Raw genomic sequence first — 23,568 nt, 5'->3', positions numbered from 1 at the left:
ATACATGGTACCAGGATTTAAGCTTCTGAAATCTTGAACTAATAGAAGCTCAGGAAAAGTGGTGCTGGGTGACCAGCAAATCTGCCAACGAAGAAGACACTAGGCAACAACCCACAGCAAATTCCAACAGCCAAGAAACCTCAGTTCACCATGCCCATCCAGGAGAAAGTTAATTACTGGCTTCCATTAATTGCTTCCCTGGCCCTGCAGTATTTTCTTAGCACAGATGGCAAGAGAGAGAAAGAAGAAAAACCTTTCCAAAATGCACTTGGAAGCTTCAAAAACACAGATGTTACTTTCTGAGGCCTTGGTGAAGGGTTGGCTCCACTTAGCCAGAGGTTGGGTGGGCTTAAAGAGATAAAAATGGTGGCTGTGAGTATAAACACATTAACTGGTCTTTCTTCTGTTTCCAAAAGCCCAAACCTTTTTGAGTGAAGTCTTTTAATATTGAGTTTAGGCATCATGTCTTCCAGAAGACCTTTTGTAAAGCTCTCTGTCCTCAACCTTGCACACACAACCAGGCCAGCAAGTCCCCTGCTTTGTGTTCCCAGACACTCATGCCCATCCCTTATGACTTAGACCTCACTATCAGCAATCTCTCAAAGGCTTGGCAGACATTTGGCATCCAAGAGGCGCTTACTAAATGATGTCAGAATAACTGCAATGCATAAAAGTTACAGAACACAGAGGAAAAGAAAAGTGTGAAGAAAAAAATCTTCACACTTAAATAATGAGGTTATATTTTTAAATGTATATACACAAACAGGAAAACAGCTGTCATACAATAAAGGAGAAATAAATGACGGGTCCCACAGCCTATATGTAATCCTCTACATCTTCCAAATTGCTAAAAGTAATTAGCCCAAATGACTGTCCAATGGAACTGCTAAAGGTTTGGCACCCATCTGCTTTCACTGGTGGCAAGCAGTGTCACACATCCTCATGGCAGGCAGTATAGCCAGAGCTCCTTTCATCTTAGACAAACTACCCCATTAGTTGTTGGTGCTCAGCCATCACACTCTGTGAGGTTAGACAGAGAATGGGTGAGGTTACAGCCAAATAAAACTTAGACAAGACACTTTAAGATATTAATCGGCATATCTAATTATTATTCGGTTACATAGCAATCATAGTAATTAGGTATTGGTGACAAACAATTCCTGTTGTAATTAGCCCAGCTAAATTACATTTTTTTCTCCCCTCCAGTTTATCTTACTGTCCACTGCATGTAAAAATGTCTGTGTCTACCATGCTCCTAATATCACTGTCTGTTTTTCTTCTATTATTGTTCTCTTTGGTTGGGTTTAGTTTGGAGGGATTATATTTGCTTATTTTTATTAGGGGGCTTTCTGAGACAGGGTCTCTCTTAGTAGCCTAGGCATCACTCCCGAGTACTGGATTACATATAGTGTGTACCACCTGGCATTGTCTGTATTTCTGTACCTATCACACATGCAGGAAAGCACAAGACAGGGGTCCTGTGCATGTTATACTGTACATTGCTTGACTCCTCTGCCTCAGTCATGGTTCCAGGAGACATCTGAAGTTCTATCCCTCTTCAATCTCTCTCTTTCCTCTTCCTCCAAAGGATTCAAGGTAGAGGGTTTTGTTTTACACAAGAAATATCAAATTATGAATTTAACATTAGGTAAAATAAGTGTTTCCTTTAAATAAGGCCAGTCTCAACACACTCAAAACAAAATAATAAATACTAGCTCCTAGGTGCCAGGGCCATCTGCCCTTTCTTTCCTATCCCAAGCCCAAGGCAACCTCTGAGCTATGGCCTTGAATCCTATCTGCACCTTCACTAACCTGCTAAGTGCCCAGCTTGTAGAAACCCCAGGTATGTTCATACTATAGTACGGCCTTATCTGTAGTCAGGGACCCCCTGTAAAAGTCTATAAAAGCAAGGAATCTCCTTTACTGTGTGGGGTGTTATTGGATCTCTTATCCCAGCACTGCCTACAGTGAGTGGCTGGCATTTATTAAAAGCTACTTCTCCTAAAAATGCATTTCAGTCCTTCTAGCTATTCAACCCAGAAAGAATCTTCATCATCTAAAACAATAAATACCACAGAATCTGGTAATAAACAAATATTGGTGCTGCACACTTCTGTGGCACTCTTCCCCAGGCTGCGGTCTCTCGGCTGCATTTCAAACTTGGTTTCTCCTCTATCATCCACATGCAGCCATGTAGAATGACATGACCATTGGTGTTCTGCCTCCGACCGCCCATCTTCAGGTTAGAGCTCAATGGGCAGCAGGGAGATCCGTGTGAGGAAAGCTAGTCATTCCTTCATTTGGCGTAGAAGTGACCACAAACCATATGGCAATGTCTTTCAGCTGTGTCCCTTTAAGGAGGAAGCTAGCATGTGTGCCTGTCATCTTAGCACTAATGCCCAAATGAGAAAGAGAATAGGAAGCTGCTTAACACAGACAAGTGCAATTCTCTGGTTTATAAGTCTTACTTTTGCAAAACTTCACGAAGGTCCCTCTGGCATCTTGGAAGGAATCTAGGCATGTGAGGGGCCCTGAAACTCAAGGTTCATCAGCTTGGTGGTAAATATCCCTGATCACTCCTACTCATTCTTCTAGCAAAGCTAAAACCCAAGCTATTGGGTCCAGCAAGGCCATGGCACTGGGTGCTGCATCTCAGGGAGGATGAACACCTGTCAAGGGAAAGGGGAAGGATGAACTCATCCACACACCCACTGCCTGAGATTCTTGGTACAAAGAAGGATGGAGGAAGTTTTCAGAATTCTGAGGAAAACTCAGCATTTGGAATTCTAGCAAGTAGATTCCAGGTCACTCTTCTTTATAACTATTATTGTATTTTGTCAAGACATCCTAAGGAGAAAGGCAAACAGGTGGATGGGGGAACTGGAAGAGTGAAAGACAGAAAGAAAAAGAGGAGATATTATGAGAAAGAGGAGAAGATAAAAGCTGAAGGAGAAGGAGAAACGATGCAATGGAAAGAAAAGAATGCAGAAGAAAATCTGGGATGGAACAACCAGAGACAGCCAAGCTTCCCATGGCCTCTTCATCCTCAGAACAGCTGTGTTACTTCAGTGCTGTAAGAAAATTAAATAGCTTTTCTTTTAAACCATATACTCTTAAATTAGAAACAGTGATGGTTCTTTTGGCTCAGGATCTACAAAATCCAAGTTGGCATGATCTTACAAAAAGAATAAAAGGGAAAAACTAGCTCCTGGATGATTGATTTCCCTGTAAACACAGGCCCAACAATTCAGCCATTTGGGCGCTGTCCATACACTTCAGAGGCCTTCACCCAGACTTCAGTTGGATGCCAATCTCCATGTCATAATCAATCTTCGGAAATTTTCACACAATCCAAGCAGTGGTCAGGTTGTTCTTTATGTTTGCTTGTCTTATTCCTTTAACTGACACTCATTGTTTCCTTCCAAGAAAAATAACAGAAAATGTGGAAGTATCGCTTAATCTGAAATGTACATGTGAAGACTTCAGACACTTAGAAAAATTACAATTCTCAAATGGGTGTTGTGAAGGAGTGAGTCAAACCTCGGGAAAGTTCGATTCTTTAAAGGAGGGAGTGTTTAATCGACTTCTAAAGCAAAACTCCATCGTGCAAGTTCTGGGAACTTCACTGCTCCTGTCAGATCCATGAATTTCCTTATCAGGGACCTCTGAAGGTAGCCCAATGAACCAGCAAGTCACTGGGTAGGAACATGATGCCTAAACTCAATATTAAAAGACTTCACTCAAAAAGGTTTTAACATGATGGTTAAAAGCCATCTGCATCTCTGAGGCCAACAGTAGAAGAGAGAATAAGGCAACTTATGTAGAAATTTTTATGTTAAACAAAAAAGTGAAACGTTTTAAAAAGCAGGTGGAGAGACTATCAAGGGTTTAATCTATGACCTGCCTTTATTTCTGTCCCCTTCTGGAGTAAAAATAGATTCTAGCCAAGTTTGAGCAGAAGGAAAGAGAGGAGAAGTCACTCTCAGTTATGGCATCATGGTTCTAAACAACAGAAGTCAAGAGCAAACCAGATTAAATAATAAGCACATAACATAAAGGCACCCAGAGGCAGTCTGGCCTATAGAGTTGGTAGACTGAGTAGTTCAAAAACATGCTCTTTAATAGCTAAGGTATGGAAGCAGGCTAGAGGTCCATCAACTGACAAATGGAAAAAGAGAATGAAGTATTTATACACAAAGGGAATTTTATTCATCTATAAAAATAATGAAAGTATGACATTTGCAGGGAAATGAACAGAATCAGAGATCATTATGTTAAGTGGAATAAGACAGACTTGGAAAGACAAAAGATACATTTTCTTTAGTATGCAGAATCTAGATTTAAATGGGAGACAGTAGAAAGAAAGGGAGCTATGGCAGGGGAGCATGAGGCCTAACAGGAAGGGTGAACAACCAGTGAGAATAATGGATGTGGGACAAAGAAGCAGGAGGGGAATTTGTACTTCTACTTGCAGTGAGATATTATTTAGGATTCATTAAAGCTTGACTGAGGAATCAGAAAAGCAAAGTCAGCCCCAAGCTATAGAGATCAGGCAGTGATGATACACACACCTTTAATCCCAGCAGCCAGAAGCTAGGAGGTAGTAGTACACACCTTTAATCCTAGGACTCAGGATTAAGAGATAAGATAGATCTCTGTGAGCCCAAGGCCACCCAGATCAACACTAGAGTGAATCAGTCTAAAAGAGAATTATAGCTCACTCTTTTTAATCCCAACATTAAGGAAGTATATAAGACAGAAGCAGGGTCTCAGAGAGGCATTCATTCTCCAGCCACACTAATTAGAGGCAGCAGTTTGAGACTTGGTGAAGAGCTTGTGTGTGGATCAGCCCTTTCAGCCTGAGCTAGAGGTGAGAACTAGTGGCTGGCTTCTTTGCTTTTCTGATATTCAGCTTGAAGTTTGATTCCCCAATATCAGTCTCTGGGTCTTTTATTTAATCATGTTACATGTACTCACTGAAGGCGCACACACACACAGAAGGGGGGGAGAGTCACACATACAAATGCACACATATACACTGCATCCCCATATTAAAGTTGGTAACTCTTTCCTCTTCCCATGATTCTCTACAATGTCCCAAGAGTAGGCCGGATTTCTGTAATCTGGTCACATGATGTGGTGATCCTGGGGATATGAGTGAAATTCTAACAGCTGCCTAGGAACCTCATCCCCTGCAACCTTGTTTTCACCAGGACAGCTGGAGGGCCATGTTGTGTTTAGGGAAAGACTGTGTTTATATTCAACATCTCCTTGGCCACTGCCAGCTTTCTCTAACAACAAAGCTCTTCTGGATTCAGTGTCTGAAAAGCATGGAGGAGGTCAAAACCTGTCTTGAATTGTTGAAAGAAGCCAAGCTGCAAGTCAGCTGTTCACCGCTCAGTCTGGGCAGCACACGGCCTGAAGGGGCAGCACTTGTTTGCTCGTGTTCCATCAGCACCAGTGTGGCTCAGCCTAGGGAAGTGGATGGGTTTACACAAGGAGAGAAACATCTTCACCTCTGTGGGTCTCTTCTGCTCGTCTCTGTGGCACAAAATCAAGAGGGAAGAGGATCCCAAGACTGTCACCTGCCCTCCCTCCAGGAACAGTTAGTTCCTAAGGAGTGCTAAGCAGGAAATTTAAAATAATCACTTTCACAGAGCAAGGGGGACCTGAGGAAGGAACCGGAAGTGAAGAGCAAGCATGGCTGCTGATTCCAGAATCTTCATTGTGCGATGAGTCAGTGCCTGTGACTTCAAGCACAGGAATCTAACTTGACTAATCGTCGAGTAGAAATTTTTACTCCTCGTTCTGAATATCTGAAGTCCAATAAACAAACAAGTGTCAGGAACACACTTATCTACAAGAGGCTCTTGCTGTGTACCCTGGGTAACTAGGAAACACTCTGTAAGCCCTCTCCTCCATACACGCACACACATAGGCACCTTGTCACAGAACACTCCCACACAAGGAAAGTGAAATTGCTGTGTGATGAGCATAAAGTCGTGGGTGTTTCAAGAGTTGGGAATCCAGCCAGGTGTAACTGATAAGGGGAGGGAAGCCCAACGGTCCCTAGGCCTGCCCCTATCCTGACTCTGCTGAAATCCTTATTTGGTAATGCCTTTACCTGGGTCCCTGAACTCAGGGCCAAGCCTGTTCACGCAGGACCACAGCTGGGGAAGCATCGCCACTGACGTCCCTTCCCAAAGGGATGAATGGAATTCCAGGAAGCTGGAGTCATCTTGGCTTGGGACCGGTGGCATGAAGACCAGAGACAGGAGCATCAGGCAGCAGCCTGCTCATGGAAATGTGTATACCAACAGAAATGTAACCCACACCTCGGTTTCAGGAGTCTGAAAATGAAAAGAACGTTTAGGGAGAAAAATTGGGAATAAAATAATAGGCAGAGAGTAATTTATTACTCTACGGGTCGGTTCTGTAAATAGTGTAAGATCCTGGAGCCAGACGGTTCAGCAAATTCTCCAATCAGTCACGTTAAGAAACACGAGTGGGCACAAAACAACATTTCAAGACACAATTTCAGTTTGGGCTTGCGGGAGTTGGGCATGAGGAATTCGCTTCCTTAAAATGCCTCTAGAAACTCTCCAGCTGGGATCCCCAAAATCAGAATACACATACCGCCCCCAAGCGGCCATCTGAGGAAGCACAGTAGAAATTGGGAAGAACTCTGGACTTGGACAGTGGGAAGGCGAACTCGGTGCACGGTCCTGCTGCTGGCCCTGACTACTCCGCACTTGCCACCCTTAGTGGATCAGACGTGTGGGGCAGAAGTGGAGCGCAAAGCACTGATGGCGCGGGATCTCCCAGCCCACCAGGATAGACCCAAGAGCAAGAGGCAGCTTCCTTATTAAAGAGATCGGACACATTAACCTTTTCACTTTTATTTTTAAACCAGACATTCTCAGTGTACAAATTTCTCCGTCATTGAGGCATTCAAGGATACGGGCTTTAGTGAAAGCCCCCTTAAAGGGCCTTAGGAGGTCCCCAAAGTAGCATCGAGTCTGGGAACCCTCAAGCGGAGAGCTTCCAGGCCCCATGGTGCAAGAGCCTAAGCGCTAAGTCCGTGTACGCCAAGGCTGCGTGGGTGGAGACCTATTTTTCTGAGAAGTTCCAGGGCTCCTGTACCCGATCAGCGTCTCCCCCTTCACTTTCAGCTCGCTGCACGCCAAACGCAGGGGGGGGGGTCGGGGGAGGGAGGCGGAGAGAGGAACCTGTGTCGTCGTCCCCCCACCCCCGCCGCTTCCTGCCCGGACTCCTATTGGCCAGGATGATTCCCAGGAATGCGAGCGCCCCTTTAAATGGTCCAGAGCTCCTCCACCGAGCCAGCCACTGTCCGGAGTCAGCCGGCCTCATCGGACTCTTGCAGGCAATCCCGACGCAGCTACCCAATCCCGCCAAGATCTCTCCAGGCGCACCGGCCGCCCCAGCGTCTCCACCAGACTCGGCGTCCTTGTCCTTCTCTGCGCCTTTGCCACCACTCCCGACTGCTGCGCCCGGGTGCACACAGGTAAGCCACCAAACGTCGCCGCCGAGCTCCTGGCCAGCCACCTCCGGCCCCTATGGTGCAGACGGTCGGTCGAGCGATTCCCCATCTTCTATTTCTCCCGGTCTGCTTCTCCTAATATTAAGTCCCTCATTATGCCCCGTGTAGCCGCCGGAAAGAACTTTTCGGAGCTGGTTCTCTCCAGACTTAGGGTTCACAAACAATTCCTCCTAGACACCTCAAGATTTTCTCAACAAGTAGTCTTTAGGTTGCCTCTGACCTTTGCAAAGGTCCATGTCCCCAAATACATTCTGTAGTCTTGTCTAAAGGACCCAAGGAAAAACCCCAAATCACGTTATGCCCCTAATCTGGAACACAATCCCCTGCCTCTGGTGCTCTTAGTTTTTACTGGGTGCCCTCTGGAAAGTAAGTCCTTTTGCCTTTCTTTTCAGCACATATAGGACACACACACACACACACACACACACACACACACACACACACACATGCATTCTGCCCTCCCACCTTGCTTTTGTCCTGGTCTCTGACTCTAACTGCCTCTTCTTGCTACAGGCTGACTGCTGGGCACAAAGGCTCCACCATGGAGCTGGCCTGGGGACTAGGTGTCCTTTTCCTGTTGCATGTGTGTGGCAGCAACCGCATTCCAGGTGAGTCTCCGATTCTCTCTCTCCTCTCTCTCTCTCTCTCTCTCTCTCTCTCTCTCTCTCTCTCTCTCTCTCCCTGTCCCTCCCTCCCTCTCTCTCTTCCCCCTCTCTCTAAAGAGGGGGTACAAGATAGCTCAGGTGTACCCCTCCTATGGTCTCCCTAGACTGTTTCCTCTGAGCCCTTAGTACCAGGTGCAGTTTCCCTCTCCGTGTTCATTCAGCTGCCAGTGACCACCAAGAGTTCTTTCTCACTCTGCCCCCTCCCAGCCAGGACCCTACACCCTAAAACCCAGCCTAGAAAGCTGATTGTCTTTTCCCACCTTACAGAGTCTGGGGGAGACAACAGTGTCTTTGACATCTTTGAAATCATTGGAGCTGCCCGCAAGGGCTCCGGCCGACGACTGGTAAAGGGCCTTGACCTGTCCAGCCCAGCTTTCCGGATTGAAAACGCCAACCTGATTCCCCCTGTGCCTGATGACAAGTTCCAAGACCTACTGGATGCTGTGTGGGCTGACAAAGGCTTCATCTTCCTGGCTTCCTTGAGGCAGATGAAGAAGACTCGGGGCACACTCCTGGCCGTGGAGCGGAAAGATCATACTGGCCAGATCTTCAGTGTGGTCTCCAACGGCAAAGCAGGCACCCTGGACCTGAGTCTGAGTCTGCCAGGCAAGCAACAAGTGGTGTCAGTAGAGGAAGCTCACCTGGCCACTGGCCAGTGGAAGAGCATCACTCTCTTTGTGCAAGAAGACAGGGCCCAACTCTACATTGACTGTGAGAAGATGGAGAGCGCTGAGCTGGATGTGCCCATCCAGAACATCTTTACCAGAGATTTGGCCAGTGTCGCCAGGCTCCGAGTTGCAAAGGGAGATGTCAATGACAACTTTCAGGTAAATCTTCTTGCCTGTCACAAGAACTATGTGGAGATGTCTGTAGACTAAAGTATTCCCAAATGTAGGAAGCGTCCGACACCCCCAGAGGGCTGGTTAAATCATATACTGCTTACCTCAAACCCCCGAGTTTCAGATTTGGTAGGTCAGTTGAGGAACCTGAGAAATTACACTTCTAATAAGAAATAAGTTGTGATGATGCAGGAGCCTGGGAACCAGGCTTCCAAAGCTATCCAGAGAGATAAGAAATGGTTTTCCCTATTACACTTGGCCTGTTCCAGTATCAGACATTATTTATATGCTCTTAGGAAAATAACTTGTATCAAATCACCAACTGATTTTAAATATGGCTTTAGAAGGATACATTGTCAGCATTTGAGTCTCTGGGTAGGGTGTTCTGGATGCTTCCAGTCTGGATCCGAGGTAGGAGTAGCAGTCTGGTCATGTGCTGCTGTAGCTTGTGTTTTCTCTTCTCGTCCTTTTTTTGCTCCTCCAAGCGTGGCTTTGAACTCCAACATTAACGCTTTGAGCATCAGAGTATACTGTCCTCCAGACTTGGGATCAGATTCCATTTCCTGTGTACCCCAAGCACTCCGATAACTAGATAACTGGATTCTTTGTGAAATGCCCGAGTTGGCAAAAGACACAATTGGGATTTTTGAAGTTGTTTGGCAATGTATGCCTGTGTGATATTTTGGCAGGATATCTTAAAACAGTTCTTTTAAACTTTCGGAGCACTCAGCAAATGCTCTTCCAGGCTGAATGAGGCAGGCTGTCCCACCCCCCACTCCCAGCACTCTACAGTGTGTATCCTCTGCCCACAGGGGGTGCTGCAGAATGTGAGGTTTGTCTTTGGAACCACCCCAGAAGACATTCTCAGGAACAAAGGCTGCTCCAGCTGTGAGTACCCCCCCCCCCCGTGTCTCTGGGATTTGGGGAAATTCCACCAAAACACCCTGAGAAATGCAAGCAATAGGCTTTGTACACAGCATCCCAGGGGAACATAGTTGATGTATACAAAAGTGACCCTCGAAGGGTCCTCCACACATGCATGTGCCAGCTCTACATTCATCCCTCAACCCAAAGGAAATGTCTTTTACAGCCTGAAGGGGCTGGTGAGACCAGCTGTTAAAGCCTTTCTATTACATCTTGTTTCTTAGCAGCTACCAATGTCCTCCTCACCCTTGACAACAACGTGGTAAATGGTTCCAGCCCTGCTATCCGCACCAACTACATTGGCCACAAAACAAAGGACCTGCAAGCCATCTGTGGCCTCTCTTGTGACGAACTATCGAGCATGGTCCTGGAACTCAGGGGCCTGCGCACCATCGTGACCACACTCCAGGACAGCATCCGCAAAGTGGTCAGTGGCCTCTGCTCCCATTTGCCAGCCCTTGCAGATCACCATAGGTGGCCCCATGGGAGACAGGAGACTCATGAGCCTTCCCCCCTTTCAGACGGAAGAGAACAGAGAGCTGGCCAGTGAGCTGAGGCGGCCTCCCCTCTGCTTCCACAACGGAGTCCAGTACAGGAACAATGAGGAGTGGACCGTAGACAGCTGCACCGAGTGTCACTGCCAGGTAAGGGACACTCACAAACTACAGTAAGAATTGATGGCATATGTCTCAGGAGATACTCAAATGACCACACACATTTTCAAATGTGCCCTGGCCTGCTACCAAAGTGACTTTTTTCCTTTAGTATGTAATCAGGACATCTACAAATTCCTTTTTAACTGTCAGAAAGTTTATCAAAGTCTTAATTATACAGCAGGCAGAATAGCTAAAAGAGCAAATCTCCCTAAACACTGCAATGATTTAGCCGCTTTAGTTCAAAGACTGAGTATTGAATGTCAGGTACATAAAACCTGCTTAAAACATTCTTTTCTGACCAGCCCTGATTTGTATTCAGCTCTGGCAAAGAGGTTCTCGTAATTCTATTCAGATCTCCACCTCACCAGGAAAAGTAAAGTTTAAATGCAAACCACTGATTACTGAGATACAATCTCCTTCAAATTCCCATTTTTCTTCAATATGTGACAAAGCTGTATCCACATTTGAGATGTTGATAGAAGCTATACAGTTTGTTGATTTCCCTTATACAAATGTGTTGTTCTAGCCGGGCGGTGGTGGCACACGCCTTTAATCCCAGCACTTGGGAGGCAGAGGCAGGTGGATCTCTGTGAGTTCAAGACCAGCCTGGTCTACAAGAGCTAGTTCCAGGATAGGCTCCAAAGCTACACAGAGAAACCCTGCCTCGGGGGGAAAAAAAAAAAAATGTGTTGTTCTGTAACATCCACACCTGCCTGAGTAGCAGTTAAAAAGAACTTGCCAAAGAATGGAGTGAGAATTAACTCTGAAACCATGTGAGGCTGAAGACTGCAGATCCAGCAGAGACATCCCTCCTATAAGAGCTACTTCAGAGAACACATACCTCCCTGACTGAGTCATGGCTTATAATGGAAATGTCACAGCAAGCTCCTCTTTGCAATATGCTTGGTAACAAATTTCCCTCTCATTCATTTGCCTTGCAGAATTCAGTTACCATCTGCAAAAAGGTGTCCTGCCCCATCATGCCCTGCTCCAACGCCACTGTTCCTGATGGAGAATGCTGCCCACGGTGTTGGCGTAAGTTCCTAAAATGGTGTAACCATTCTTCAATGGCTAGCTCAGTTTGGGGGCATCCTGATAGCTGAACACAACACTGGGGCCAAGCCCCTCCCAGCTCCATCAGACATTTCCGGTCAGATTCTTGCAAACAGGTTTGGGTAACTAGAAACCAGTCTTATCGAACAGAGCCCAAATCTCCATGGTGACCAAATCTTAACCATCACGCATCTGGATTATGGAATAGGCAATGATCTTGATGGAGTTTATGGATTCTGTTGTTATGCTGTGAGGAGAAGAGATGAATATGGCAGTAGGCTTAATCTGATTGCTTTTAGAAATTAATCTTTTTGTTAGAGAAAATTATCCACCAGAGAACTGATAGAAACACTGGATCCAGGCTTGAAAAGGCACCTATTGCAGGGGTAGGAGGCCTAAGAAATAAGCATCTGTTGAAGCTCCAGGGTAATAAAAGAAATGAGCTACTATATTGCTGTATGACATTCTGCCTCTGGGGCTTGTTGCCAGTATAATCACTTTGTTGAGGAGACATTTTAATGCAGAAAGCACACCTCATAAAAGTGACTCATCATGGATCAGAAAGAATGAGGGATGTCAGTTGCCCTTTACACACACACACACACACACACACACACACACACGAACCATGGGTCAGAATAACCAATCCCCTGGTAGCATTTTGGCACAGTGTTTTTCTGTGTATCTCCTTCTGTCCAACATTTTTCAGGTGTGAGTTATAGGGAACAAAGCCTGCTGGGAGCTAGCTGGATGGCAGCTAGCAGAGCTGTGAGCCTGAACTAGGGGTTGCTAGGAAGACTTTCAACTGATGACAAAAGAAAACAAGTTCCCCGCCCTCTGACAGACACGTGTGATTGCTGTCCTGGTGTCTGAGCAGATAGTAAACAAACATATTCTCCTCTTGTGAAAATGTGTACAAAAACCCCAGATGCCAGAGTAGGAGAAAAAAACAAATCGACCAACCTCATGGCTGAGGCAGAGACAAAGTCCCCATCAGACTACCTTCAAACACCTGGACCAGGGCTTCCCTGACAGTCAGAAATGATACAGATTAGCTGCCTAAAACTCTGGTGTTCTTGGACATCAGGGCCTGGAAACACCAAGCTATCCTAAGTCAGTAAAGGAGAACTTGCTTGAGATGCAGAGGAGAAACCCTGATTGATGGGTGAACAGGAAAGCATGATATGAGCAGACAAAGCTGTGTTGATGAAGCAGAGCATGCCTTCACCCCAGACCTGTACACATGATGACCTGGGATGAACTCCTGGGCCATTGAACCAAGATTTGTTTTGCTTTTCCTCCTGCAATAATGGACCTATACTCTATGCATATACTCTATGGGCATATATAATGGGCATATACTCTATGCCCTTTGACCTCAGTCCAGGGAGATGTCTTATGGATCACACTGTCCTGTCTGGAGTTAATAAGATTTTCTTAGAGAGTATCACCACACAAAAGCCTGTGAAATGATGAGCCTTGAATTGGCTCCACTCTCATTATCTCTTGGGTAGCCAAGTATCTGACGTATACATTAATGTAAACAACTTCTATTTGTTAATCATACTTCCAGAAATCTGGGAGTATGAAAAACAGAAGAATGTAAAAGAGAAACTATTGCTTTGCAACCCCTGGCCATGAAAGGCCTTAAACAAAGCCTTCTGAAAAGGAGTTTGTCCTAGCCATCAGGTGACAAATGACCCATTTCTCCCCACAGCCAGCGATTCTGCTGATGACGGCTGGTCCCCCTGGTCTGAGTGGACTTCCTGCTCTGCAACATGTGGCAATGGAATTCAGCAACGTGGTCGCTCCTGTGACAGCCTCAACAACAGATGTGAGGGCTCTTCAGTACAGACAAGGACCTGCCACATCCAGGAGTGTGACAAGAGATGTAAGCACCATGGCCACTAAGGGTGGCAATCTCACTTCTCAATGCTCACCACCAAGAGCAGCTCCATAGCAAAGAGCCTGAGGGCACAGGTTCTGGGCTTGGGATCTGAGTCTCAATTAGACTCCTAACCTCTGCACTCTTGAGCACGAACTTCCTCCCCAAGGCTCCTCCTCATCTATCACATGGGAATAGTAACCATTCTTGATAAAGCTTTATTAGGCATTTTCCCTAGATAATGCACATGAAACAATTAGAATAGAGCTTGGCTCTTGGCCAGCAACCTATAAATGTTGGGCTATTGACATCAACTCACATTGACAGCTAAATACCATCTTTACCTTTTCTGTACTAAAAAAGCTTCTCCATTGACATTGATATGTGGCAGTAGTTTCTACTATATACTAGTTTAAGTTGCCATTGATCACTTTGCTACAATTATTGGTGCCTGAGACTTTCATTGTGGCCCCTTGAAGGCAGCACCATTTGTGACCATCAGATTTGCCTTTCAGTTAAGCAGGATGGTGGCTGGAGTCACTGGTCCCCATGGTCATCTTGTTCTGTGACCTGTGGTGATGGTGTTATCACAAGGATCCGGCTCTGCAACTCTCCCAGCCCCCAGATGAACGGGAAGCCCTGTGAAGGTGAAGCTCGGGAGACCAAAGCCTGCAAGAAAGACGCCTGCCCAAGTAAGTGTGGGCTGACCCAGGGACACATGGGAGCCAGCTCTACCCAGCTGGTGGCCTCCTATCTGTGGCCTCCAGCTCAGTGGACCGTGGAGCATGGGAACTCACTCACTAGAGAAACAAACAGAAACAAAGTCCTGCATGTTCAGCAGCTTCTTCTAATGAAAAACAGAAAGAAAACCATTCCAACCATCCCCAGTTCCCAAACATTCTCCCCAGGGGCCAGGTTAGAAGACATTTCTGACAAGCTCAGAACAGGCTTCTGGGACAACTAAGGCACCTGAAAACTGAATTTTTACGTGTGACTTGTTTTCTTACAGTCAATGGAGGCTGGGGTCCCTGGTCACCATGGGACATCTGCTCTGTCACCTGTGGAGGAGGAGTGCAGAAACGCAGCCGACTCTGTAACAACCCCACACCCCAGTTTGGTGGCAAAGACTGTGTTGGTGATGTGACTGAAAATCAAGTTTGCAACAAGCAGGACTGTCCAATTGGTAAGCTGTGAAGCCAGGAAACACACACACACACACACACACACACACACACACACACACACACACACACACACACACACACACACACACGCACACACACACACCCTGGGAGTTTTCTGTTTTATAAATGCCACATTAGGCATTCACTGGGGTTGGAGGGTGAGGCTGTCCAGCTTTTATTGGTCCTGACAGTCTGATTTCTCTAAGATGCAGGTGGACCAGTAACAGAGACCCTACAATCTCTTATTCTGTATCATTTTTAAGTAGGACATAGCAGTCAAGTTAGACCCAATCATTTACCTGTCTCTTACCTCATCTCAGATGGATGCCTGTCCAATCCCTGCTTTGCTGGTGCCAAGTGTACTAGCTATCCTGATGGTAGCTGGAAATGTGGTGCATGTCCTCCTGGCTACAGTGGAAATGGCATCCAGTGCAAAGATGTCGATGAGGTAAGCCACCAATGACTCTAAGTTATCAGAATGGAGAAAGCAACTACCCTGGCCCAGAGCCCTTCCTTAAGACAACATATGCCGAGTATTAAGCAAATTCTCATTTCATCCATAGTGCAAAGAAGTGCCTGATGCCTGCTTCAATCACAATGGAGAACATCGGTGTAAGAACACAGACCCTGGCTACAATTGCCTTCCCTGCCCACCACGATTCACTGGCTCACAGCCCTTTGGCCGAGGTGTCGAACATGCTATGGCCAACAAACAGGTATAGTGGAAAAGTAGGCCAGAGTAGATGAGGGCTGTCCTTGACCAAACACCTGACAAACAGAGAGGCCATTGAATGTACAGTCTTAGAGGTTTGACCTGGGCAGCCAACATATGCCGTGTTTTACAAGCTGAGCAGTTCCAAGAAAATTCATTGTAAAACAGCATTTGCCAGTAGCCTGCATATACTCAGAGAGAATGGAGAGGGATAGAGGCATACCACCTTTCTCCTAATGGAACCTCTGTCTGCTTCAGGATGGGAGGGATTTGGACTCTATGGTAACGTGGCACTTTTGAACACTCTGTGATAGCATTGGGATGCTGTTCCCTCAGGTGTGCAATCCACGGAACCCCTGCACAGATGGGACACACGACTGCAACAAGAATGCCAAGTGCAACTACCTGGGCCATTACAGCGACCCCATGTACCGCTGTGAGTGCAAGCCTGGCTATGCAGGCAATGGCATCATCTGTGGCGAGGACACAGACCTCGACGGCTGGCCTAATGAGGACCTGGTGTGTGTGGCCAATGCAACTTACCACTGCAAAAAGGTACAGCCAAGTTCCCTTGTGCCAAGGAATTCGGAGTGTTGAAAAACTGAAAATGAAACAGATTAAACCTCCCAGATGCAGAAGGGCATTGACTCTCATTAACATGGAGTCATTTGGTACCAAGATCTCAAATGGGACAGGCTCTTTTGACATCTGTATCCCAGAGACAATTCTTTTGTTCAAAACAACTGCTCTACTTTTGCCTTGTAGAGTATAACTTATAGTCACAGCATGTATGAACTCCACAAGTACCTTCCATGGCTTCACCTTGCCATAAAAACATGCCTGCACCTGAGCATTCTATCAGGATATCCAAGTGTGGTCCTACATGTATGTGCCAAGCAAGGGAATGCTAACTGTAGCTGTCATTTGTGTCTCCTTTTCTTAGGACAACTGTCCCAACCTTCCCAACTCAGGACAAGAAGACTATGACAAAGACGGAATTGGCGATGCCTGTGATGACGATGATGACAATGACAAAATCCCAGATGATAGGGTAACGACAAAATTCTTTCTATTCCTCCTTCATCCTTGTGGTACAATGACAAAACACTAGGATTTGAGGGCATTGCAGAGTGATAGCAAAAAATATATACCAACCTGATATACAGGATAATTAGAAACGTATCATTATGTCTCCATAGTTTGAGGACAGAGACGTTGCTTAAAGAATTTTTATTTTCATTTTTCATCACAGCCTCCCCCAACTTGAGCAATTACAGTGAATACACATAATCTTCTGTTCCCCAGATTCAATTCAGATATGATGTCTAAATGAGTGTATTTTACAATGATAGCTGAGATGATGAAGATATATCCTGTATCTCTCTTAATTTTATAACCAAAAAGAATCCAGTTTTCATCCAACATGTCTTCCGTCTTGCTATTTTACTTACACTGAATACTCAGTATACTGACAAAGTATAAGATAGCTACTGCAGATCTTTGAGGGTTTACAATACTGTGTATGGGGTTGAAGGCATCAGCTGGTTTCCCAGGCAGCACCATAGAGTGTCCATTTCTCCTCTTTTCAGGACAACTGCCCATTCCATTACAACCCAGCCCAGTATGACTATGACAGAGATGATGTGGGAGACCGCTGTGACAACTGCCCCTACAACCACAACCCTGACCAAGCAGACACAGACAACAATGGAGAGGGAGACGCCTGTGCTGTGGACATCGATGGAGATGGTAAGGCATTCCCTGCCTTGGCAGCCTAAAAAGTTTACAGAGACACAAACAGTTTACTCAGTGGCTTAATGTGTGATTTAGTTGAAATATATGTGGCTGAAGGACTCAGCTCCCATCTACACCCCCCTCCTTAGGAATCCTCAATGAACGAGACAACTGCCAGTATGTGTACAATGTGGACCAGAGGGACACCGACATGGATGGAGTTGGAGATCAGTGTGACAACTGCCCCCTGGAACACAATCCAGACCAGGTAGGTGAACTCCTTCCAGAATCTCTCAGTGAGGAATTGTGTCTCCCTTTGTACACCTCTAAAACAGTTAGTTCAATAAACTCCAAACCCTCCCATCACTGGGGTTCTCAGGATCCCCCATTTGCAATGCATGCCTGTAAAGGTTGCCTGATATGAGCCCTTGGCAAACTCTCCCAGAGATTAGGATGGAAGTTCTGTGGCCTCAGTCTTGTTTGCTGCCATCATTAAGATAAATTACACAAAGATCTGAGACCCACAGTTTCAGTTGTATCTGATGCATGTAAAACAGAGGAAGGCAGTATCCAGAAGTGAAATAAGCCCGTGTTGTGGCTAGCAGCAGAGTCTGATAAGAAATCAGGAAGCTAAAAACCTCTCAAAGCTGGTGGAAGTCTGATTTCTCCCAGTCTCCCAGTGAACCCAGCCTCTCAGGCTCCTCCCAGCAGTGCAGCTGTAGGTGCCCCGGGTGGTGTGGATGGGTGTCAACACACAAGTTCTCAGGACCAGAGTGTTTCACTTTGTGTCATTGTACATTGTTTCTAGGGGAAAACACACACACACACACACACACACACACACACACACACACACACACACACACAGCAAGCTTTCTTTTTCCTAATATGATGGTTCTGAAAGGTTTAGCAATCAGACACTTAAACAGAAAATTTTAAGGATTATAGAAATGAGAATTTAAGTTTCTCCTAATTGTGAACTTGAATCATGCTCAAAGCAAGATGACTTCAAGCTATCATCATAGGAAACCCTCAGTGCCCTGTAGTCTCCGCTGGTCACTTGGCACTGAGATCCCTGCTCTGAATTTGGGTCTGCCAGACATTCAACATATTAAATAGCATTTAACCTCACTGAATGGGTCTTTGATTCCTCAGATTAAATTTTATAAGCAAATTCAAACACCCTAGAAAAATCTCAAAAGCAAAGAATTTGACTACTGGCAAGAAAACATCCAGTTTTTATATAAACAGTCCCTAAGCACCTCACACATATTGAATCCTAAGTACTCTGGAAAATCTGTTTTGAAAAAATTTTAGAGTTTGAGTTTATCTGAGCCAACAGATGAAATCTTTATTGAATAGATGTAGAAAGCCAAGTGCCTCAAAAATAAAAAAAAAATTAATCTCATCCATATTATGCAGACAGTCTGCATAGACAGACAGCTGCCATGATTCAAGGCCTGGAGTATAAGTTGACCTGTCAATAATTATGCTGTTAGTGTTAATGGGAAATTACAAAATGTACATAAGGGGATTTCATTTAAAATTTAAGTATAAACAATAAACATTGCATTCCCTGGAGTGATTTACAAATAATTCTGTGCTAGTTAGAAAGCCTTCTTGTGCATATTTTCAAATATTAACTATTACCTCAATTTTCAAGATAAAACCCTCTTTAAAACTTGATGGTTTTTCTGCAGTAATAGAGAGGTAAAAATGATCCCCACTGTCTATGTCCAACATGGAGAATGTTCCCTGCCCCGGGGGCATTGATGCTACCTTTGACCCTAGTGTGTTATTATTTGATTCACCCACTATTAATGTCACTCTTCCAGCTGGACTCTGACTCAGACCTCATTGGGGACACCTGTGACAACAATCAGGACATTGATGAGGATGGCCATCAGAATAATATGGACAACTGTCCCTACGTGCCTAATGCCAACCAGGCTGACCATGATAAAGATGGCAAAGGAGATGCCTGTGACCACGATGATGACAACGATGGCATTCCTGATGACAGGGACAACTGCAGGCTGGTGCCCAATCCTGACCAGAAGGACTCTGATGGTGAGTCACTGTGATCACCACTGAATAGCAAAACTGACACCTTAGCTGTGTAACGGAAGAAATAAAAACAGCATATGAGAGGGTTAAGTAACACAACACCAGTTTTTTGACAAGATGGTGAATTTGTGAGCCACTGATAAGAGCATTTCAGAACTTCACTGAACTTTTTGCCTTCTTTGACATTAGGTGATGGCAGAGGTGATGCCTGCAAAGATGACTTTGACCATGATAATGTGCCAGACATTGATGACATCTGTCCTGAGAATGTTGACATCAGTGAAACCGATTTCCGCCGGTTCCAGATGATTCCTCTGGATCCCAAAGGAACCTCCCAGAATGACCCTAACTGGGTTGTACGCCATCAGGGCAAAGAACTTGTCCAAACTGTAAACTGTGATCCTGGTCTTGCTGTAGGTGAGTAGTGAGTTCCTTAGTTCCATAGGCGAATACATCCTAAGGAGACAAATATGAATTATGACCATTGAACCTATGGATAGGACCTATGACCTCAGGAGATCTGGGAACATAATGGAGAACCCTGTAAAAGCCACAGCCTTTAACCTGACTCTGGCCTTGCCTTCCAGGTTATGATGAGTTTAATGCCGTGGACTTTAGTGGTACCTTCTTCATCAACACTGAGAGAGATGACGACTATGCTGGCTTTGTGTTTGGCTACCAGTCCAGCAGCCGCTTCTATGTTGTGATGTGGAAACAAGTTACCCAGTCCTACTGGGACACCAACCCCACAAGGGCTCAGGGATATTCAGGCCTGTCTGTAAAGGTTGTGAATTCCACCACAGGGCCTGGCGAGCACCTGCGGAATGCTCTGTGGCACACAGGAAACACCCCTGGCCAGGTAAGAAGCCACATAGTCTAGAAGGAAGAGTTGATGGGCCCTTGGTGGGGAACAGGAGAAGTGAGTGGGCTCTGGCCAAGAGGTCCCCTTTAAATCCTCAGGTGGCTTCAGCCACTTCAAACAAAGCCCTCCTTTCCTTGTCTTCTCTCTGCTCTATAGTCACTGAAAGGCACACAGTAAATCAGAGATACCTTGGGGAAAACTCCCTACTGCCCCTTCTCCAAATACAGGTCAACTCGGTGCCTTTTAAGCAGTTTCTTGTGGAATGAAATGTGAGTCTTCAGAGGGAGCTATGTTTCAACCTTTTCTGGTCCTTTTCCTTCAGGTGCGCACCCTGTGGCATGACCCTCGTCACATAGGCTGGAAGGATTTCACTGCTTACAGATGGCGTCTCAGCCACAGGCCAAAGACAGGTTACATCAGGTAAGCTCCCAGTGATTAGATTTCACTGTAGTCACACCGAATAGGCTCAAAGGATAAGACCATAATGAGATTTTTTTTTTCTTCTGTGCAGAGTGGTGATGTATGAAGGAAAGAAAATCATGGCCGACTCAGGACCCATCTATGATAAAACCTACGCCGGTGGTAGACTAGGCCTGTTTGTCTTCTCTCAAGAAATGGTGTTCTTCTCAGACATGAAATACGAATGTCGAGGTAGGAGCAACACTGTGATGAGTGGACTGCTAACATGTCTACAGATCAATAAGGATGACAGTGACTGGAGGGTCTGATTTAAAGATGAAGTTAGGGAGAGCCATTTCTATTTTGCTTTTGAGGATACAATGCTAAACAGGAAGTAATGTCTATGCCATCCTGAATCCTTATCAGGAATATGAGCTTGCCCAGTGGTCTTTGAACACAGGTCAGAGGCAGACAGTCGCAAGTAGCTGTAAACATACCTTGCTGGTAACACTTTAAAGTTCTGTGTGTTTACAAATCTCACACTTGGCTTATGGTTTGATTCATGCCATCACCACACAAGCCGTTCTTCCCAAGACCAAGAGCAGAAAGGGTATTGATTTTCAATAATAACCTTAGTTTTATTGCCTCCATTTTCTTCACCACATGATTACTTAAACTGGAGTCTAGCATTGAACCGACCCCAGAACAAGTGCTTAGTACAGATTTGCTGAGTCCAAAGTCTGCAAGCTCAAAGGCATTGGGTATGAAGATCAAAGACATCAAGAGTAAAGTCTCACCAACATGGCTGCCTAAACATTACGTGAAGGATGAGACCAGTAGACATGCTAATGTAGACGGGAAGGGCGGGATCATGATTCTGCCCCTGTCAAAGCTAGAGTTAGCCCTGAGTAGCAAGTTCAATGATTGATATTAAGATGAGATGATTGTGTGCCTGCTGATAAGTTTTCATTTATGTACATCTTTGTCTATTTAACAGATTCCTAAGCATCAGCTGTCAATCATAACCAGCGCTGGTACTGCACCTTCTGGAACCAAGGTCTAGAGAAAACCCCCTGCCAGCAGCACTTCTCGCCTTCCTTGCTTCTCTTCTTGCATAGTGTGGACTTCTAAGAGCAGGTGACCTGCCTCAAGAAAATGCAGTCCCAGACTCAGCACTCTCAGCCTTTCACGGATGAGAACGCCTCCTCCAAGAACATGAAGAATGACTTTGGTTTGCTTTTGTGAAAGCAAACACATCTATTTACTTCCCACCAGGAAGGTGCCCACTCCACTCTGCCTTGCCCACAGAGCCAGGGCTCCTGTGAGGTCATCTTGGAGCAGCACTTTCAGAAGCATTTTCAGGCATGTCAGAGGGAGAAGGACCCACTAGGACTCAGCACCGAGCCACCCCTGACAGAAGTCCTCAGGGGTGGGGAAGCAGAAGCCAAAGTGCTAGGGAGGGTGCATAGCCAAGAGACAATTGTATGAAGAAAATATGGAGGAGCTGTTACTTGTTCGGTACTAAATCATTTTCAGGGGACAGAAAGACTTGCTGCATTTCCTTTATGCTGACTCGTGGGAGTTAACCCAACCATCGATACAGGCACTTGAGTAACAGGAAGGGAGGGAAAGCCTGGCTTCTGGACTTCCTCCTCCCTTTGGGCACTTCTCACACACCTGCAGTGGCCAGGGTGGGGGGTCAGGAGTGTAAGGCCATGCTGGCTGCCCTTGGCTGGTCACGCTGGAACTCTTGGTTTATTCTGCACATACAATGTGCAGCAGCACAGGAGACCATCTCAGTGAGCTCTAGCTGCCTCTGCAGGAGGGGCAGCATGCCTTTATTTTATGGTTAGAAAGGCACAAAATTTCTATCAACCTAGCTAAAACATTCCTTTTCCTTGTTTCTTTTTTTTCTCCCTCTGTTACCATGGAGTTTTCCGATTCTCTTCTGGTTTTTGTTTAACAAACGCTTTAGCAGTGTAATATATTTATATTTTTTCTCCCTATTCTGGAGGACCTGCCAGAAGGATTGTTTCTGAAGCAGGAAGCGTGGGACTATCTGAACCATCCTCATAGTGAGTCTTTATGACTGTAAGATTGTAAATACAGATTATTTATTAACCCTGTTCTACCTGGAATTAGATTGCATATGGCAAATGTTTGCCAGCAGGTAGCTGAGGCGGATCAGCAAATTGCTCCAGAACCAGTGTGTGGAATGCCAACAGAAGTCATCACTTTTCATTTGGGGCTTAGAGTGAATGATTTGGACTCCTTTGGCTTTTCCCCTTAATTTTCTCTGTCTTGTGAAGTGGAATTAGGTGGCTGCCCATTTGTGTGTGTTTCTCCTTGTAAAGGAAGCCATGAACACTCTAAGGCTAGTCCACACCACTCCTTGTGCCTATTTCCAGGAAGAAGAAAACATTATCACCGTTCTTTTTTTTTATTTTCCCAAAAGATACAAAGGTGGAACTTATATACAAATATTACCTCATTTGTTGTGTGACTGGGTAAAGAATTTTGGAACAAGTAGAAAGAGTTTAAGTGTCAAAAACTTAAAACTACTGTCGTGTCTAAAAAGTCAGTGTTGTACATAGCATAAAAAGCCTTTGCAGAAGATGATCCCAATAAAGAAATAGCTTTGAAATGTTAAATACAACTTCTCAAAGTTCTGGTTTTGTTCTATCATCTTGTACACCGTTGCTTTATTTTTATAAATTATTTTCTCATTGCCATTGGAATAGAGATCTCAAACTATGTAGATATGCTATTTAAATAATTTATCAGGAAATACTGTCTGTAGAGTTAGTATTTCTATTTTTATACGTTTGCACACTGAATTGAAGAAATGTTGGTTTTCCTTGTTTTAGTTTGTTTCTTTGTTTTTGTTTTTGTTTTTGCTTTTTACTCCCCAGTTTTTACTATTTGCCAATACCCTTTTTTTCTAGGAATGTGCTTTTTTTGTACACATTTTTATTCATTTTACATTCTAAAACAGTGTAACTTGTATATTACTGTTTCTTATGTACA

General features: G+C 45.1%; 2 protein-coding genes across 6 annotated transcripts in view; one reads left to right on the top strand and one right to left on the bottom strand.

Annotated features, from left to right (window-relative positions):
• The first annotated feature begins 7,347 nt into the window (after positions 1–7,347).
• Thbs1 (thrombospondin 1) lies at positions 7,348–23,192 on the top strand. Of its 2 annotated transcripts, none has more exons than XM_027422225.2 (22): positions 7,348–7,525; positions 8,075–8,169; positions 8,494–9,053; positions 9,878–9,953; positions 10,217–10,416; positions 10,511–10,633; positions 11,587–11,680; positions 13,416–13,589; positions 14,099–14,275; positions 14,593–14,766; positions 15,088–15,215; positions 15,331–15,483; positions 15,816–16,034; positions 16,423–16,530; positions 17,069–17,228; positions 17,363–17,481; positions 19,049–19,283; positions 19,470–19,697; positions 19,868–20,139; positions 20,465–20,562; positions 20,654–20,793; positions 21,539–23,192. In XM_027422225.2, the coding sequence occupies exons 2-22, from the start codon at positions 8,103–8,105 to the stop codon at positions 21,544–21,546; spliced, it is 3,513 nt and encodes a 1,170-aa protein (XP_027278026.1). In that variant the 5' UTR covers positions 7,348–7,525; positions 8,075–8,102; the 3' UTR covers positions 21,547–23,192. The 2 variants fall into 2 exon arrangements, with proteins under 2 accessions (XP_027278026.1, XP_027278025.1); XM_027422224.2 differs by having other exon boundaries at positions 10,214–10,416.
• The window catches only part of Fsip1 (fibrous sheath interacting protein 1), a 147,430-nt gene continuing 143,475 nt past the window's right edge, over positions 19,614–23,568 (bottom strand). For all 4 annotated transcript variants that reach the window (XM_035446115.1, XM_027422227.2, XM_027422226.2 and 1 more), the window contains exon 12: positions 19,614–19,736. In XM_035446115.1, coding sequence (XP_035302006.1) covers positions 19,714–19,736 — 23 coding nt within the window. In that variant the 3' untranslated portion in view covers positions 19,614–19,713. The remainder of the gene's footprint in view (positions 19,737–23,568) is intronic.

The sequence above is a fragment of the Cricetulus griseus genome, chromosome 6 (assembly GCF_003668045.3).
Source record: "Cricetulus griseus strain 17A/GY chromosome 6, alternate assembly CriGri-PICRH-1.0, whole genome shotgun sequence".
Lineage (NCBI taxonomy): Eukaryota > Metazoa > Chordata > Mammalia > Rodentia > Cricetidae > Cricetulus > Cricetulus griseus.
Note: the sequence above shows the minus strand (reverse complement) of the source record. Positions and strands in the feature narration are given on the sequence as shown.